At 37.9% G+C, this 19266-nt stretch overlaps 1 protein-coding gene across 4 annotated transcripts in view; it reads left to right on the forward strand.

Moving 5' to 3' along the window:
- The window catches only part of SLC25A12 (solute carrier family 25 member 12), a 100255-nt gene that overhangs the window by 17945 nt on the left and 63044 nt on the right, over positions 1-19266 (forward strand). For all 4 annotated transcript variants that reach the window (XM_081577797.1, XM_081577795.1, XM_081577796.1 and 1 more), the window contains exons 3-4: positions 1988-2130; positions 16590-16705. Coding sequence is in view for 2 of the 4 variants with exons in the window: in XM_081577793.1 (XP_081433919.1) it covers positions 1988-2130; positions 16590-16705 (259 nt within the window). In the remaining 2 variants the exon portion in view is untranslated. The remainder of the gene's footprint in view (positions 1-1987; positions 2131-16589; positions 16706-19266) is intronic.

A 19266-nucleotide genomic window follows, 5' to 3' on the forward strand; every position in this document is an offset into this window, starting at 1 on the left:
ATGACATTTGTGTAAAGATTTAGGTTCCTCCCAAGGTTATTTTCCACAAAGCCAAATGCCTCGAATAATCTGTCATTGCAGTTTCCCTGGCAGCTTGCTCTCTTGGAGCCCTCCCTCTGCCAGCCAGGACTGGCACTCCAGAGACCTGCAGCACAAATGTTGTCCCGGGGTTTCCCTTGGCCACTTCACTGGGTTGGATCATCTGGTTTCCTGGATCCTCCATCTTTCTATTACTTGGTTCATGCTGTCGTTTTGATGGGGCAGATTATCCCATAGCTTCCTGAGAAAGGGTACATAAAAGGGAGGAAAAGCATATTGAGAATATGGATATTCCAAAGTACTTTTAACCTGCCCTTACAATTGATTGAAAGTTTGGCTCAGTTTAGAATTCTTGGTTAGAAATCATTTCTCTTAGAATTTTCAGTGCCTTACTGCATTGTCTTCAAGCTTTCAAAGTTTCTGTTAGAAAACATTGAGGCCCATGATTCATAGTTGTTTATACATGACCTATTTTTTCTCTCTGAAAACATTTAAGATTTTCTCTTTATTCTGATGTTCTATAATTTTATGATGATGAGTCAAGCCCTGGTGTGGGTTTTTGTTTTGTTTTAATTAACTGTGCTTGGCACTTGGTGGCCGCTTGTATTCCTCAATTCTGGGAAATTTTCTGATGTTACTACTTTGATAGTTGACTGAAGTAGCTAAGTTAATCAGCTGCAACCCATAGAGGAAGGCTTTGTTTGTTCATGTTTGGTCACCAGTTCAGTCAGTTCAGTCATGTCTGACTCTTGGCCACCCCATGGACTGCAGCATGCCAGACTTCCCTGTCCATCACCAACTCCTGGAGCTTACTCAAACTCATGTCTATCATGTCGGCCATGACATCCAACCATCTCATCCTCTGTTGTTCCCTTCTCCTGCCCTCAGTCTTTCCCAGCATCAGGGTCTTTTCCAATGAGTCAGTTCTTCGCATCAGGTGGCCAAAGTATTGGAGTTTCAACTTCAGCATCAGTCCTTCCAATGAACAGTCAGGACTGATTTCCTTTAGGATTGACTGGTTTGATCTCCTTGCAGTCCAAGGGACTCTCAAGAGTCTTCTCCAGCACCACAGTTCAAAAGCGTCAATTCTTTGGTGCTGAGCTTTCTTTACCATAGTACATAAAACCCTTACTATATATTGAGGTGTTTATGTAATAAGCAGGTATTATTTTTGCAGATTTTTTTTGTTTCTTTTTTCCAGCTCCTGGTACTTAGAAGGAATACCTGTGTTGGAAGGTCTTGTTTGTGATGCTGTTGTTGTTCATTTCCCTTCTAAGGTTTGGCAGGTGTGTCCCCACCCCCAACTCTTGCTGTCAGGAAGCCTCCAGAGGCTTTGAGGCTTTGAGGCTTTTTACCTTGGTTGCCCTTTCACCTTTGTTTTTCTTTCTCATATTTCTTCATGTGTATATACACACACACACACACACCCATAAAATTCACCATTTTAAAGTGTCCAAGTCAGTGGGTTTTTTTTTTGTTTGTTTGTTTTTTTCAGTTTATTTACAATGTTGTGTGACTGTCACCACTGTCTAATTCCAGAGCATTTTTATCACCCCCAAAGTAACTCCCCCCTATGTAAAGTGGTTAACTCCATTCCCCCCTCCTTCCAGTTCCTGGCAATTACTCCTGTACTTTTCTGATGCTATGAATTTGCCTATTATGGACAGTTCATATAAATGAGATCATGTGGTATGTGGTCTTTTGTTTGGTTTCTTTAAGTTAAAGTGTTTTCAAGGTTCATCCATATTGTAGCATGTATCTATACTTTGCTAATGTTCTGAACTCAGGCTCTGGGTGTCTGTTTTTGGACTATCTAGAGAAAACTTCTGCATTTATTGTTGCCTTGATTATGATACTGGCATTTAATTTATTTTTTCAGAAAACTTGTGTTGGGTACAAAAAGATACTGAACAATTTTAATTTTAAGTATGCATTATTTACTTTCTAGTATGCCAGTACTGAGGTTGATGGAGAACATTACATGACCCCGGAAGACTTTGTCCAGCGCTATCTTGGACTGTATAATGATCCAAATAGCAATCCGAAGATTGTGCAGCTCTTGGCAGGAGTAGCCGATCAAACCAAGGATGGGTAAGAACTCGTATGCTGTTCTTAAAAGCTAATGTTATTCAATATTGTACTAAAAAAATGGGAAAACCATAAACTTACCCATGACCATTTAGAATTTTAATATTAATAAACCATATCTTAGAAGTTTAAAAAAATTGTTATTTACTGCCACTATCAAGTATACTTGCGTTTCTTTCATTTTTTGAAAAAAAATTACATGCAAAGCTGTATTTTATGTTGAATAATCTGAGCAGAATGGTTTTCATATAGCTAAGTTATCTTTTATTCATTCATTCAGTAAATATTGAGTACTTACTATGTTTTAGGCACGTTCTATGTACTAGAATTCTACCAGTGAATAAACCACAGGAAAACAATAAACAAAATTTAAAAGTAAACTCTAATGTTAGGTGGTTATAACTGCTGTAAGGAATAATAAGGAAGCATTTAGAGTGATACTTGTTCATTTATCTGTCCATTTATCTGTCAGGTATTTATGAGACAGCCATCATTTGCCAGGCACTGTTGAACATTAGAAATATAAACAAAATGAGGTTCATGACCTTGAGAAGAAACTCATGGCTTAGTGAGAAAGGATGAGTAAACAAAGAAAAAAAGTAATACTTTGGGAATAAGGTGCTATGATAGAACCATATGAAATATACAAAGGACACCTAAGACAGCATATTTAACTCTGTTTTGGATGTTCAGGAGAGCATCTTAGAAGAAGTGATGCTTGAGTGAATCTGACAAGACAAAAAGAGTTTGCTGGTTGCTGGACAAAGAGGGAGAATTCCAGGAAAGGGAACAATTGGCATGAAACATCAAGGAACACGCAGTTTTGAGGGCATTAGCCTACTGTGTCCCCTTTGCCTAGCAAAGCAATAAAGCTATTCTTTTCTACTTCGCCTCCCCCAACAAAACCCATCAAGGGGCACCTGCATGTCTGTGTTGCCTCCACAGTGGGCAGGTTGTTAGAGTAATGGTCCGGGCACAGCTGGGGACCTTGGGTGCTAAGCTTTGACTGTATCCTATAGGCTTGTGACTCTCAGACTTGGAGGTATTTTTAGCCTGGCATTGTAGGCATGTGTGCAGTCACAGTAGTTACAAAGTGCATCTTACTTGAGTGTCAGTTTACTCAAATCAAGGGGGAAAGGCATTTTTATATTAAAATCTAGTAGTACTGTACTATGGAGGGAATGGAATATTAGTATTCTTTGCTTTGTGAGTTCCGCTCTAGAGCCCCAGGACTCCAAGGGCCCAGTTTCTTTCTCTTGCCTGTAGAGGGGCTTGTGTGAAAAACTAGGCAAAATTAGTTTTAACTCTTTAAAATGTTCATAATACAGTGGAAGTGTTGGTTTCTAAGTTCTTTGAATCCAGGGTTATTGTATTCATTTGTATTTTCTCACAGAATTTAGCACAGTGCATGAAATTTACTATGAGTATTTCATATCTTGGAAAGATTTGATATAATTCATCACTGACAGATATTGAGGAACTTGTATACATTTTGTGCCCAGTCTCTAGAAAAAGTCAAATTGGATGCTAGGTTACTGTGGACCATTCAGTCATTGGGTCTCTCAATAGTGATTAGACAGTGAGGCATATAAAAATCATTTTTAATCAGAATTCCTTCTTCAAATTTAGAAATTTTAATTATTGTCAGTAACTTGGTCTGAGGCTTGCCAGACATACCTTTTCAGATGCTTCCTTTTGTGACCATATGTTTTGATCCATTCCACTGGTGTATCTTATTTGAAGCTTCATGTGGTTCTGTCAGAAGCAGTTGTGTTGTTAAAGTGTGGTCAAGTGGAATTGAGTGTTTAAGTTGCCAGAGTAGAATCGATCAAAAGTGGGTTTTGGCTAGTAAAGAATCTAATAATGTTGAATACTGTTTACTTAAAAAAAGCAAGCTGTTTCTCTTTTGAAAAGGTATATCTGTTCTATTTAAAATTTTAAAAACTGCTTAAACTTCCATTTTTCCCCTCCCTCCTTAGAATGAGTAAGATTGAGATTGGGTAGGAAATTTGATTCATAGAGTTAGGTCATAAAAATTATAAACATACAGACTATTTCTAAAAGCAGAGAAAGGTGGAATTTTCTAGAAACCTCCCATTCATGGATGGTCTTCATAGTTTCCTGAACTTACTGAAATATAATGCAAAAATGAATGATTTTGTGTTTTTATTTTTCTGGGGAGAAATCACAGATTTTTCAAAGGGTCTATGACTTCAGAAGGGTTAAATATCATTGTTAAAGTTGTTTTTTTTTTAATACTTTTAATTTAAGAAAATCAAAGGCGTTGATGATGTTTAAACTTGTTCCAAGTAGCCAGCCCTTCCCATTTCACATTTAAGGAAAATGAACTCCAGAGAGATTGACTGACTTGTCCAATAACACAAGATTAATTCTCTTACTTAATTTTTAGCTCATCTTCTTGTAATCATTTAAAAAAGCTATCTTTTTTCTACTGTTCCATTTCCTACTCCTTTAAGCAGAGCAGTGATGAAAGTTAGGATAGTTTAGTTGGTTTATCTTTTTTCCAACTCCAAGAGGTATTCCTTGATTCTATTATAGTTTTTTGAGGACAAGTCTTGTAGGTATATGGGCTTCCTAGGCGGCGCAGTGGTAAAGAATCTGCCTGCCAATGCAGGAGATGCAAGAGACACGGATTAGATCCCTGGGTTAGAAAGATCCCCTGGAGTAGTAGGAAATGGCAACCCACTCCAGAATTCCTGCCTGGAAAATTCTGTGGACAGTGGACTACAGTCCATGGCGTTGCAAAGAGTCGGACATGAACGAGCACAGCATGGCCTATAGGTTTGTAACTTGACAAGAATCGCATAATACTGTTCATAATTACTCCAGACAAAATCTGAATTAATAGAACTAGCATAAACAAATCTGAGTGATTTAGTTAAGTGTATGAGAAAAGCAGGTTTAGGAGTGGTCAGTATTACGTCCATTTTGTGTTCTATCCTTGCCTGCCCTCCCAAGTTTTCTTAGCATGTTAACTGCTCCCTTTCTCTTCTCCTGGCTCCCTTTCCTCTAATAAATAGTAAAATAAGCAAGAGTTTTGATACAGGTGCTTGCTATGAACAGCCATGTTTTTTTTTTGTTTGTTTTTTTTTTTACTGTTTTTTGTTTTCTAAATATTTCGTTTGGCTGTGCCACACGGCATATGAGATCTTAGTTCTCTGAACAGGGATCAAACCCAGGCCCCTTGCATTGGAAGCTCAGAGTCTTAACCACTGGACTGCCAGGGAAGTCCCTGGAGAGCCGTGGAGAAACAACATTGTATAAATAGCATGATAGGTTGTCTAAAAGTAAAAGCCATTCAGTTCAGTTCAGTTCAGTCACTCGTATCTGACTCTTCCCAACCCCATGGACCACAGCACACCAGGTCTCTCTGTCCATCGCCAACTCCCGGAGTTTACTCAAACTCATCTGCACTGAGTCTGTGATGCCATCCAACCGTCTCATCCTCTGTTGTCCCCTTCTCCTCCTGCCCTCAGTCTTTCCCAGCATCAGGGTCTTTTCCAATGAATCAGCTCTTCGCATCAGGTGGCCAAAGAACTGGAGTTTCAGCTTCAACATCAGTCCTTCCAATGACCATTCAGGACAGATCTCCTTTAGGATGGACTGGTTTGATCTCCTTTCAGTCCAAGGGACTCTCAAGAGTCTTCTCCAACACCACAGTTCAAAAGCATCAATTCTTCGGCATTCAGCTTTCTTTGTAGTCCAACTCTCACATCCATACATGACTACTGGAAAAACCATACCCTTGACTAGACGGATGTTTGACAAAGTCATGTCTCTGCTTTTTAGTATGCTGTCTAGGTTGGTCATAACTTTCCTTCCAAGGAGTAAGCATCTTTTAATTTCATGGCTGCAGTCACCATCTGCAGTGATTTTGGAGCCCCCCAAAATAAAGTCTGTCACTGTTTCCCCATCTTTTTGCCATAAAGTGATGGGACTGGCTGCCATGATCTTAGTTTTCTGAATGTTGAGCTTTAAGCCAACTTTTTCACTTTCCTCTTTCACTTTCATCAAGAGGCTCTTTAGTTCTTCACTTTCTGCCATAAGGGTGGTGTCATCTGCATATCTGAGGTTATGGATATTTCTCCTGGAAATCTTGATTCCAGCTTGTGCTTCCTCCAGCCCAGCGTTTCTCATGATGTACTCTGCATATAAGTTAAATAAGCAGGGTGACAATATACAGCCTTGACGTACTCCTTTCCCGATTTGGAACCAATCTGTTGTTCCATGTCCAGCTCTAACTGTTGCTTCCTGATCTGCATACAGATTTCTGAATAGGCAGGTCAGATGATCTGGCATTCCCCTCCCTTGAATTTTCCACAGTGTATTGTGATCCACACAGTCAAAGGCTTTGGTATAGGCAATAAAGCAGAAATCAATGTTTTTCTGGAACTTTATTCCTTTTTGATGATCTAGCAGATATTGGCAATTTCATCTCTGGTTCCTCTGCCTTTTCTAAATCCAGCTTGAACATCTGGAAGTTCATGGTTCACATGTTGTTGAAGCCTGGCTTGGAGAATTTTGAGCATTACTTTACTAGCGTGTGAATGAGTGCAATTGTGCGGTAGTTTGAGCATTCTTTGGCATTGCCTTTCTTTGGGATTGGAATGAAAACTGACCTTTTCCAGTCCTGTGGCCACTGCTGAGTTTTCCAAAATGTCCATCGACAGAGGAATGGATAAAGAAAATGTGGTACATACATACAGTAGAATATTACTCAGCCATTAAAGAGAATGAATGCTATTGCAGCACCATGGCTGAACCTAGAGATTGTCATGCTGAGTCAAGTCAGACAGAAGAGGAAAAATATTGTATGACATCTCTTATATGCTGAATCTAAAAAGAAGTGATACTAATGAACTTACAAAACAGAAAGAATGGATACATTCTAATATGCTGTCTAGATTGGTCACATGGACTACAGCCTTGTCTAATTCAATGAAACCATGAACCATGCAGTGTAGGGCCCCCCGAGGTCATGGTGGAGAGTTCTGACAAAATGTGGTCCACTGGAGAAGGGAATGGCAAACCACTTCAGTATTCTTGCCTTGAGAACCCCATGAACAGTATGAAAAGGCAAAAAGATAGGATATTGAAAGATGAACTCCCCAGGTCGGTAGGTGCCCAATATGCTACTGGAGATCAGTGGAGAAATAACTCCAGAAAGAATGAAGAGATAGAGTCACACCAAAAACAACACCCAGTTGTGGACATGACTAGTGATGGAAGTAAAGTCCGATGCTGTGAAGAGCAATATCGCATAGAAACCTGGAATGTTAGGTCCACGAATCAAGGTAAATTGGAAGTATCAAACAGGAGATGGCAAGAGCGAACATCGACATTTTAGGAATCAGTGAACTAAAATGAACTGGAATGGGTGAATTTAACTCAGATGACCATTATATCTACTACTGTGGGCAACAGTCCTTTAGAAGAAATGGAGTAGCCCTCATAGTCAACAAAAGAGTCCAAAAGGCAGTACATGGATGCACCCTCAAAAATGACAGAATGATCTCTCTTCGTTTCCAAGGCAAACCATTCAATGTCACAGTATTCCAAGTCTGTGCCCCAACCAGTAATGCTGAAGAAGCTGAAGCTGACCAGTTCTATGAAGACCTACAAGACCGTCTAGAACTAACTCCCAAAAATGATGTCCTTTTCATTATAGGGGACTGGAATGCAAAAGTAGGAAGTCAAGAGATACCTGGAGTAACAGGCAGATTTGGCCTTGGAGTACAGAATGAAGCAGGGCGAAGGCTAACAGAGTTACGTCAATAGAATGCACTGGTCATAGCAAACACCCTCTTCCAACAACACAAGAGAAGACTCTACACATGGACATCACCAAATGGTTAATACCGAAATCAGATTGAGTATCTTCTTTGCAGCCCAAGATGGAGAAGCTCTATACTGTTAGCAAAAATAAGACTGGGAGCTGACTGTGGCTCAGATCATGAACTCCTTATTGCCCAATTCAGACTTAAACTGAAGAAAGTAGGGAAAACCACTAGACCATTCAGGTATGACCTTAATCAAATCCCTTACAATTATACAGTGGAAGTGAGAAACAGATTCAAGGGATTAGATTTGATAGAGTGCCTGAAGAACTATGGATGGAGGTTCATGACACTGTATAGGAGGCAGTGATCAAGACCATCCCTAAGGAAAAGAAATACAAAAAGGCAAAATGGTTGTCTCAGGAGCCCTTAAAAATAGCTGAGAAAAGAAAAAATGCAAAAGGCAAAGGAGAAAAGGAAAGATACACCCATTTGAATGCAGAGTTCCAAAGAATAGCAAGGAGAGATAAGAAAGCCTTCCTCAGTGATCAATGCAAAGAAATAGAGGAAAACAGTAGAATGGGAAAGTGTAGAGATCTCTTCAAGAATATTAGAGAAAACAAGGGAACATTTCATGCAAAGATGGGCTCAATAAAGGACAGAAATGGTAGGGACCTAACAGAAGCAGAAGATGTTAAGAAGAGGTGGCAAGAATACACAGAAAAACTGTATAAAAATGATCTTCATGACCCAGATAATCACCATGGTGTGATCACTCATCTAGAGCCAGACATCCTGGAATGTGAAGTCAAGTGGGCCTTAGGAAGCATCACTACAAACAAAGTGAGTGGAGGTGATGGAATTCCAGTTGAGCTATTTCAACTCTTAAAAGATGATGCTGTGGAAGTGCTGCACTCAATATGCCAGCAAATTTGGAAAACTCAGCAGTGGCCACAGGACTGGAAAAGGTCAGTTTTCATTCCAGTCCCAAAGAGAGGCAATGCCAAAGAATGTTTAAACTACCACACAATTGCACTCATCTCACATGCTAGTAAAGTAATGCTCAAAATTTTCCAAGCCAGGCTTCAGCAATATATGAACCATGAACTTCCAGATGTTCAAGCTGGTTTTAGAAAAGGCAGAGGAACCAGAGATCAAATCGCAAACATCCGTTGGATCATAGAAAAAGCAAGAGAGTTCCAGAAAAACATCTACTTCTGCTTTATTGACTATGCCAAAGCCTTTGACTGTGTGGATCATGACAAACCTTGGAAAATTCTTCAAGGGATGGGAATACCAGACCACTTGACCTGCCTATTCAGAAATCTGTATGCAGGTCAGGAAGCAACAGTTAGAGCTGGACATGGAACAACAGACTGGTTCCAAATCGGGAAGGGAATACTTCAAGGCTGTATACTGTCACCCTGCTTATTTAACTTATATGTAGAGTACATCATGAGAAACGCTGGGCTGGATGAAACACAAGCTGGAATCAAGATTGCCGGGAGAAGTATCCATAACCTCAGATATGCAGATTACGCCACCCTTATGCAGAAAGTGAAGAAGAACTAAAGAGCTTCTTGGTGAAAGTGAAAGAGGAGAATGAAAAGTTGGCTTAAAGCTCAACATTCAGAAAACTAAGATCATGGCATCTGGTCCCATCACTTCATGGGAAATAGATGGGGAAACAATGGAAATAGTGAGAGACTATTTTTTTGGGGTTCTGAAATCACTGCAAATGGTGACTGAAGCCATGAAATACACTTGCCTCTTGGAAGAAAAGCTATGACTAACCTAGACAGCATATTAAAAAGCAGAGACATGACTTTGTCAACAAACATCCGTCTAGTCAAGGGTATGGTTTTTACCCATGGTGTTGGAGAAGACTCTTGAGAGTCCCTTGGACTGCAAGGAGATCAAACCAGTCCATCCTAAAGGAAATGAGTCTTGAATATTCATTGGAGGGACTGATGTTGAAGCTGAAACTCCAGTTCTTTGGCCACCTGATGTGAAGAGCTGACTCATTTGAAAAGACCCTGATGCTGGGAAAGGTTGAAGGTAGGAGGAGAAGGGGACGACCAAGGATGAGATGGTCCATCACCGTCTTGATGGACATGAGTTTGAGTAAGCTCCGGGAGTTGGGGATGGACAGGGAAGCCTGATGTGCTGCAGTTCATGGAGTCACGAAAGTCGGACACGACTGAGTGACTGAACTGAACTGAAGCACATTCACATTCATTTCATCACCACTGTTCAACTCCAGAACTTTTTCATTTTCCCATATGGAAACTCCACACTCATTAAACATGTTCCCATTCTCCCCCAGTACCCAGTTCCATTTAACCACTGTTCTATTTTCTGTCTTTATGGATTTGTTCTAAGTACTCCATATCAGTGAAAAAATATATTTGTCCTCTTGCATCTGGATTATTTCACTTAGCATGATGTTTTAAAGATTCATTCATGTTGCAGCATGTATCAGAATTTCATTCCTTTTTAAGGCTGAATAGTACAAAGTGACTTATTTTGAAGTTGCTGATTCTTTTGTGTTGCTTAATTGACTTTCTTCAAAAATCACCCTGTATAACAAAGGTAACTGAGTATTAAGGTTTGACTGAGTATCCCCCAAATGCCTTCTTATAATAATATTCTACTTGCTAGAGATACTGGATACCCTTTCTATTTTTCAGCTATAACTTTAAATTTGGGGTTGGGGGACAGGATGGTGTACACTGGATTGATTGAAGGTAGGAGTTGAGTCTTCACCTTGGCTCACTGAGTTGCTGAATGTCTTTGTACAAATCACTTCTTTGAATTTTCTAAGGGTTCTTCTGACTCTAAATTGCATAAATATATGATTTGCCTTTCTGAATATACTAGTAGATAAAAATGTAGATATTTAATAAAGTTCATAAAATGTGTATATATTTTTTCTCTGTCTGCTTTTTTATTAATTTAACTATTTTATTTTTTAACTTGTATTTTACATTGGAGTATATAATTGATCAACAATGTTGTGTTAGGTTCAAGTGTATAGCAAAGTGATTCACTTATGCATATATATACATCTATTCTTTTTCAAATTCTTTTTCCATTTAGGTTATTATAGAACATTTTTTTTAATTGAAGTATAGTTGGTTTACAATGTTGTGCCAATCTCTGCCATACAGCAGAATGATTCACTTATATACATATATACATTCTTTTTTTCAATTTTATTTTCCTTTATGGTTTATCACAGAATATAGTTGCTGTGCTATACATGAGGTCCTTGTCATTTGTCCATTTTAAATGTAATAGTTTGCCTCTACCAACCCCAGACTCCCTTTCCCTCCCCACCTTTCCTTTGGCAACCACAAGTCTGTTCTCTGTGTCTGTGAGTCTTTCTGTTTTGTAGATATGTTCATTTGTGACATACTTTAGATTCCACATGTAAGTGATATCAACGTGACTATCCACACACTCCTATAAAGCAAATGATTGGTTTGCCAGCCAACCATTTATGACCTTTGCTAGTTAAGGAAAAAAACCTTTGACCTCTTCTCATAAATACAGAAAGTTTTACTACTGAACATGAAATATGTTTAAAATCGAATATTCTGTATTTCAGGGTAATTGTATTTTTATGTGTAGTTGCTGAGACTTGGCCTGTTTTGGAAAAATCAAGATGCTGTGCGTTGTTCTTCTGCCCCTATAATGCCTAGTGACTTTTAATTTTTATTTCAAAAGTTAACGTTATGAGCAAAAGAAATAATGCTGCTGCTGCTGCTAATTCTTCATTATAAATATAAAAATTTCAAATGTTTCTAAATTACATAATGTAGAAAGTGACAGCCTACTCTAACTGGTTCCCTAGATCACTATTGTATTTGTGTTATACATTCTTATTGATCTTGAGTTTTGTTCAAAACTTAAAATCACAAATTGCTCCTTGCTTTTTAGGAGTGTGTGGATATAGTCATGATGATACCACTGTTTTTACTACCGTAAAATTTGTGTACTCATAATCATACTTTATAGAGTTTTACTATATTTTTTAGTAATGCATAAGATGTGTTATATGACATGTGGCTTGATAAAGTTTTTGATTGGCTTGTTCCTCCCAGGATTCTTTAGCATGAGCACAGTGAGGGCATAGTCTCCAGTGCCCTGAATACTACTGCCACAAAGCCATTCTTTTCCCTCAATAAAGGGCAAAGGCTTAGAGTATATTGGGATTCCCAGGTGGCTCAGTGGTAAAGAATCTGCCTATCAAGCAGGAGACTCAGATTTGATCCCTGCTTTGGGAAGATCCCCTGGAGGAAGAAATGGCAACTCACTCCTGTATTCTTGCCTAGAGTATCCCATGGACAGGGGAGCCTGGTGGGTTACAGTCCATGAGGTTGCAAAAGAGTTGGACATAACTTAGCAACTAAATATCAGCAGCACTGCTTTTGGATATAATGTAATTTGTGTAATTTAAACATACTTCAGAATGTTTTAAGCAATAAAAATGTAACTTTGAATGTGTAATATGATTTAGATGAGTGAGGGCATAAAATGAAATGTGAAATGTAGTCATTTTCTTAATAATGTGTTGGAAAACATGTCTTTAAAAAGTCATATATCCTAAATTGAGTTTATTCAAGAATATTTGAGTTCCTGCCCTGAATCAAGCCTGTGCTCTGACAAGCCTACTTTCCAGCAGGGAATTAGATTTGAAATAATGAGTTATGTAATTCCTTTAACAGGAATTTTGTGAGGGGCACTGAACAAATGCTGTAGGGATGTGAAGTCATCTGGGGACTTTAAGATGATTCTCTTGGGGAAATGATGTTTGAAATGAGCTATATAAAGATTGTGTGTGGGGGTGTGTGTGCTTAGTTGACTTTTTGCAACCCCAAGGACTGTAGCCCACCAGGCTCCTCTGTCCATGGGATTTCCCAGGCAAAAATACTGCAGTGGGTTGCCATTTCCTTCTCCAGGGGATCTTCCCAACCTAGGAACTGAACCTGCATTAGCAGGCGGATGTTTTTTTTTACTGCTGAGCCACAGGGGAAGCCCAAATGCTCCATAGAATCGTTGAAGGCTCTTGCCCACTTTTTGATTGGGTTGTTTGTTTTTCTGGCATTGAGTTGTATGAACTGCTTATATATTTTGGAAATTAATCATTTGTTAGTTGTTTCATTGCTATTATTTTCTCCCATTCTGAGGGTTGTCTTTTTGCCTTGCTTATAGTTTCCTTCGCTTTGCAAAAGCTTTTAAGTTTTATCAGGTCCCACTTGTTTACTTTTGTTTTTATTTCTGTTTCTCTAGGAGGTGGGTCATAGAGGATCTTGCTTAGATTTATGTCGCGTGTTCTGCCTATGTTTTCCTCTAAGAATTTTATAGTTTCTGGTCTTACATTTAGGTCTTTAATCCATTTTGAGTTTATCTTTGTGTATGGTATTAGGAAGTGTTCTAATTTCATTCTTTTACATGTAGTTGTCCAGTTTTTCCAGCACCGTTTATTGAAGAGGCTGTCTTTGCCTCATTGTATATTCTTGCCTCCTTTGTCAAAAATAATGTACCCATAGGTGCATGGGTTTATTTCTGGGCTTTCTATCTTGTTCCATTGGTCTGTATTTCTGTTTTTGTGCCAGTACCATACTGTCTTGATGACTGTAGCTTTGTAGTATAATCTGAAGTCAGGAAGGTTGATTCCTTCAGCTCCATTCTTCTTTCTCAGGACTGCTGTGGCTATTTGGGGTCTTTTGTGTTTCCATATGAATTGTGAAATTTTTTGTTCTAGTTCTGTGAAAAATGCCATTGGTAGTTTGATAGGGATTGAACTGAATCTGTAGATTGCATTTGGTAGTATAGTCATTTTCCCAGTCAAAAAGTGGGGAAAAGACTTAAACAGACATTTCTCCAAAGAAGACATACAGATGGGTAACAAACACATGAAAAGATGCTCAAACATTGCTCGTTATTAGAGAAATGCAAATCGAAACTACAATGAGATATCACCTCACACTGGTCAGAATGGCCATCATCAAAAAGTCTACAAACAATAGATGCTGGAGAGGATGTGGAGAAAAGGGAATGCTCTCACACTGTTGGTGGGAATGTAAATTGAGACAGCCACTATGGAAGACAGTATGGAGATTCCTTTAAAAAACTAGGAATAAAACCACCATATGACCCAGCAATCCCACTCCTAGGCATATACCCTCAGGAAACCAAAATTGAAAAAGACACATGTTTCCCATTGTTTATTGCAGCACTATTTACAAAGCTAGAACATGGAAGCAACCTAGATGTCCATTGACAGATGAATAGATAAAGAAGTGGTATATATAGACACAATGGAATATTATTGAGCCATAAAAAGGAATGCATTTGAGTCAGTTCTGATGAGGTGGATGAACCTAGAACCTATTATACAGAGTGAAGTGAGTCAGAAAGAGAAAGGTAAATATCATATTCTAACACATATATATGCAATCTAGAAAAATGGTACTGAAGAATTTATTTACAGGGCAGCAATGGAGAAACAGACATAGAGAATAGACTTATGGACATGAGGAGAGGGAGGAGAGGGTGAGATGTATGGAAAGAGTAACATGAAAACTTACATTACCATATGTAAAATAGATAGCCAACGGGAATTGCTGTATGGCTCAGGAAACTCAAACAGGGGCTCTGTATCAATCTAGAGGGGTAGGATGGGGCGGGAGATGGGAGGGAGGTTCAACAGGGAGGGGATATATGTATATACCTATGGCTTCCCTGGTGGCTTAGAGGGTAAAGCGTCTGCCTGCAATGTGGGAGACCCGGGTTCTATCCCTGGGTCGGGAAGATCCCCTGGAGAAGGAAATGGCAACCCACTCCAGTACTCTTGCCTGGAAAATCCCATGGATGGAGGAGCCTGGTAGGCTGCAGTCCATGGGGTTCACAAAGAGTCGGACACGACTGAATGATGACATACACGTGGCTGATTCATGTTGAGGTTTGACAGAAAACAGCAAAATTCTGTAAAGCAATTATCCTTCAATAAAAAAATAAATTAGAAAAAAAATCATTGAAGGCTATCTCAATGTAGTTTTGGCCACTGGCTAGTATCACAGCCTTTAGTATTATAGGATGAATAAGCTTTGGTTTTCCTTTTGTTTTGAATTTTCCTTTAAAGTTTTTATTAGTGACATTTCAAATATATAAAACAAAGAGTAGTGTAATGAATTCAATATACTCATCACCCACCTTTTTTTGAGGTTAATTTGTGCTTTTATTTGCCAGTATAGTTTAACTACAGTGGCCTACAAACTCTTTTGATCTTTTGATCTTCTCTACTTTTTAGTAGATTTTACATCACAATGCACAAGCACACATACATATATAATATATATATGTAAAAGTGAAACAAAACTTTGTCAAAATTATTCACCTTGAGTATTAATTCTTTTTTAAGACTTTTGTTTTTCACCAAGGATAAACTGTACTGATGCATGTGATCACCCCAGTTCACGTTAGAGTTCACTTTAATAAAGTTTGACTACACCTTTTTTTTTAAATACATCTACTTTTAATAATTGTGAAGATAATTACTAAATTTGTTTCACTTATATTTCCACCCATTCCTCCATCCCCTGGATTATTTTGAAGCAAATTCCAGGTGACATATTTCATCTGTAAATATCTCAATGTGTATTTCTAAAAGATAAGAAAAATTACCAAAAACAAACCTCAAAGATGTTGATGTCTCAGTATTATCAAGCATTTGTGTTATATCAATATTTTCATTTCCTGATTTTCTTATAAACTAAAAAAATTTTTTTTTACTTTGTTTTAATCAGAATCCAAATAAGATCTGTATCTTTGTAATTTATTGCTATATCCTCTAGGTCTTTAATGTGGTTCTCTTCCATATCTTCTTTAAAAGTTTTTTTTTTTTTTTTTACCAACTCCAGAATGTTTACTTCTAGTTTCCCACATTTCTGTCGTAGTGTTTAATTTAACATGTTTCTTTGTCCTTGATATTTTTCTGCAAATTGTTGATTACATCTAAAACATTGGTTCTCAATGTGCTGGGTGTTGTTGGCATCTAGTGGGCAGAGGTCAGTGATGTTGCTAAACATGATACAATGCCTAGGAGGCCCCCACAGCAGAGTTACCAGTTTCAAATGTCACTGTTGAGTGCAGAGGTTTAGAAATTCTGACATAGAGACTTGGTCAGATTCAATTATTTTTCATCCAGTCTCTTTCTTTCTGTGATATTTAGGGACTGTTGATTATTGCTTAGATCCATTAATGTGTTAAGAGTTTACAAAAGGGTACTGTTCTATCGTGGGCTTCCCTGGTGGTTCAGTGGTAAAGAATCCACCTGCCAGTGCAGGAGACGCAGGTTCAGTCCCTGAGTCAGGAAGATTCCCTGGAGAAGGAAATGGCAACCCACTCCAATATGCTTACCTGAAAAATTCTATGGACAGAGGAGCCTGGTGGGTTACAATCCATTGAGTCACAAGAGTTCGACATGACTTAGCGACTACACCACCACCAACCAATATTCTATCATTCCTTCTTTCTTTATTATCTGGAATACCGCTATAGAGAAACTTCCCTTCATCAGTTATTTGGTTACCCTGAGCTATAGTTCATGCTGTAAAGGCAGGTTACCAGCTGATGGTATTTTATATTTTATTCCAGATTGATCTCCTATCAAGAGTTTTTGGCATTTGAATCTGTATTATGTGCTCCAGATTCCATGTTCATAGTGGCTTTCCAATTGTTTGACAAGAGTGGAAATGGAGAGGTGACATTTGGTAAGGAAAAAAAAAGATTATATGGTTAAGTGAAGTTAGTGAGGCTGGTTCAATCTTTAATTGCTAAATTTAGTAACTGCATACAGACTGCTGCTTATTTAAGAGCTAGTCAGAAAATGAAGTTTTAATTTCCTAAAAGAATTTGTGTAGATAAAATTAAAATGGTTTTATTTTCTTTAAAGCATTAGACTATTGCAAAAAAAAATTAAGGAATGTAGGAATGTTGTTGCTTCAACTCATTGCTTCTCTGATACTTTCACATTCCTAAAGTTGGTGGTATAAAATTACCTTGTTCTGGGCCAGCCTGGGATAGATTTTTTATGAAACAGACTGAACAACATGAAGTAATCATCTCATTCTTTAAGGGGTTTTAGGGTAGAGAATTCAGAGCTTCTCTGGAGCCTCTTTGGAAAATTGCCACTGTGTCATTTTAACGCCCAAGAATGGAACTGAAGGAAGGAGTTAAGGCAGGAATAGTTAGCATTCTCTGAAGCCCCATTAAAATTTTTTGATTTTGGAAAACAAGGCTAGAATACTAAAGTTGCCTTCTGAATTGGGTGTAGAAATCCATTTAAATCATTTGGTAGGCACATCATTGAGCACACTGTGGATGTCTCAAAAGTGTACAAACTAGGATTTCTATATATAGCTATATATTAGTTTTTTAAAAGAGGCTTACTTCCAGAAATTAGTATGTGTTTAGTAAAAGTATCAGCTAATTTTTCCTACAATAGGCTTTTCAATTAAAAAGTAGTGTTTTCAAGGGCCTAGAGCACTCCTCCCTTTTTTCAATATTTGGATTTTTTTTTCATTGTGGTAAACAGTACCTAACACTAACCTTAGCATCTTAACCATTTGTAAGCGTGCAGTTCAGTAGTGTTGAATATATTCACATTGCCATGAAACACATCTCCAGAACTTTTTCATCTTGTAAAAACTGAACTTGAGCCCTTTTAGCGGTATGCACTGTGAATTGGCATCAGTTTGTGGTAGAGAGACTCCTGAAAATCCAGCTTTCCCTGGGCCATGGTGCTAAATATTTATTCACTGTAGTGTTTGTTAGAAAACAAATATCCTCTTGTTAAACCCAAAGGGAGAAGTATCACTGCTGTGGTAAGAATGGTGAGAAAGTATAGGCATTGGAAAGGACTAGTGTTGCTTTTGCTGTCATCTTCGTGGGCATATGTTCTAGCATGGCATTAATTGATTTCTTCTGCCCACTGACCCAGTTGTCTTCTGTGTAAGAACATTTTCCCAAATAAATACCTACGCAGAGCTCGTTAGGTTTCTGCGTTTATCTTGGCATTCTCTCTTTGGAGCAAGCCCTGGCCTTTTCTGCTTCCTAAAGAACGTTGGCTTTCCTCAGAAAAGCCTAGATTTTATAGTTTAAAACATAAAGGCTTTATCATCTCATCATTCAGCATTAACTTTGTACTTCTAAGAATGCTGCATTTTCTATTTTCAATAGTTATCACACATGTTCGTATGCCTTACTTCTAAATATGGTGCACAAATGCTTGGGAAATAACTTGATATAAATATCTGTATTAGTGACAGTATACCCATACTTCTATTGTGTGTCCTTGCTTAAAAATTAGATTTCCCAAAGCCAAATTCTAACTTACTTTGTCCCTTTTACCTTGGTATTATGATTCTTTGATTGCTTTTTCCAATTTCTATTTTAAAAAATAAGTCACTCGAGTCAGTTTATTCAACAGACTAACAATAGAGACTCATGCCATTGTTGATTAGTGGATTAAAATGTGTAGGAAGTAGCTGAATGGTTTATACACACCATATTATTTCATGCAAATGAAAGCTTATAGTTATTAGACTCCAGCTTTAGCATTTTATAGATCTTTTGTTTTTCCCCTCATACTGATTTATGAGTTAAGACTTCAAGAAAATACAAATAGAATTAAAAGCAAAACGAATCAGTTTTAGTTTTTATAGCACCTGGTGTAAACAGAACATGTAATTCCTCCAGAATCCTTCATTCTACTGCTCCATATTAGAGTTGGGAAAATTCTTACAGAATAAGATAAATTTGAACTCCCTTTTGATGTTGTTCCTGTGATCCCTGGCCAATTGGATGGTTCTCTTGATGGTGTTCACCTAAATCCTAGGGACCTGGACCATTCCCTTCCCTAATGTTGAGGATTCATTTTTAGACAAACCTTCTTAACTATAATGAAAAGAATCATAATGAAGGAGAGAAAAAAGCACTGAAACTGTTACAAATGCCATTTAACAAGATTTCTAAGGCCCACTCATTTCAGGCTGTATTCGACTACAGAATTTCAGCATAAGGAAATAATTAACCTGGAGTTAATTTTAATAGAATTTTGGATCTGTGATAAAGGTCAGTTTTCATGTTTGTACTCACTTAATAAAAAGAATTATGCTTATATCTTTATAGATGTATGTTTAGGTAGAAAGAAAATTTAGATCTATTCTAACTCAATCCTTTTCACCTGATGGACTTATGTTTTCTAGTTTGGAGCTTGTTTTAAAGTATAGTTTTTTCTTGTGCACATCAGGAGAGAAAGCCAGGAGAGAAT

The sequence above is a fragment of the Giraffa tippelskirchi genome, chromosome 3, assembly GCF_054371585.1.
Source record: "Giraffa tippelskirchi isolate mGirTip1 chromosome 3, T2T-mGirTip1v1.2.pri, whole genome shotgun sequence".
NCBI lineage: Eukaryota > Metazoa > Chordata > Mammalia > Artiodactyla > Giraffidae > Giraffa > Giraffa tippelskirchi.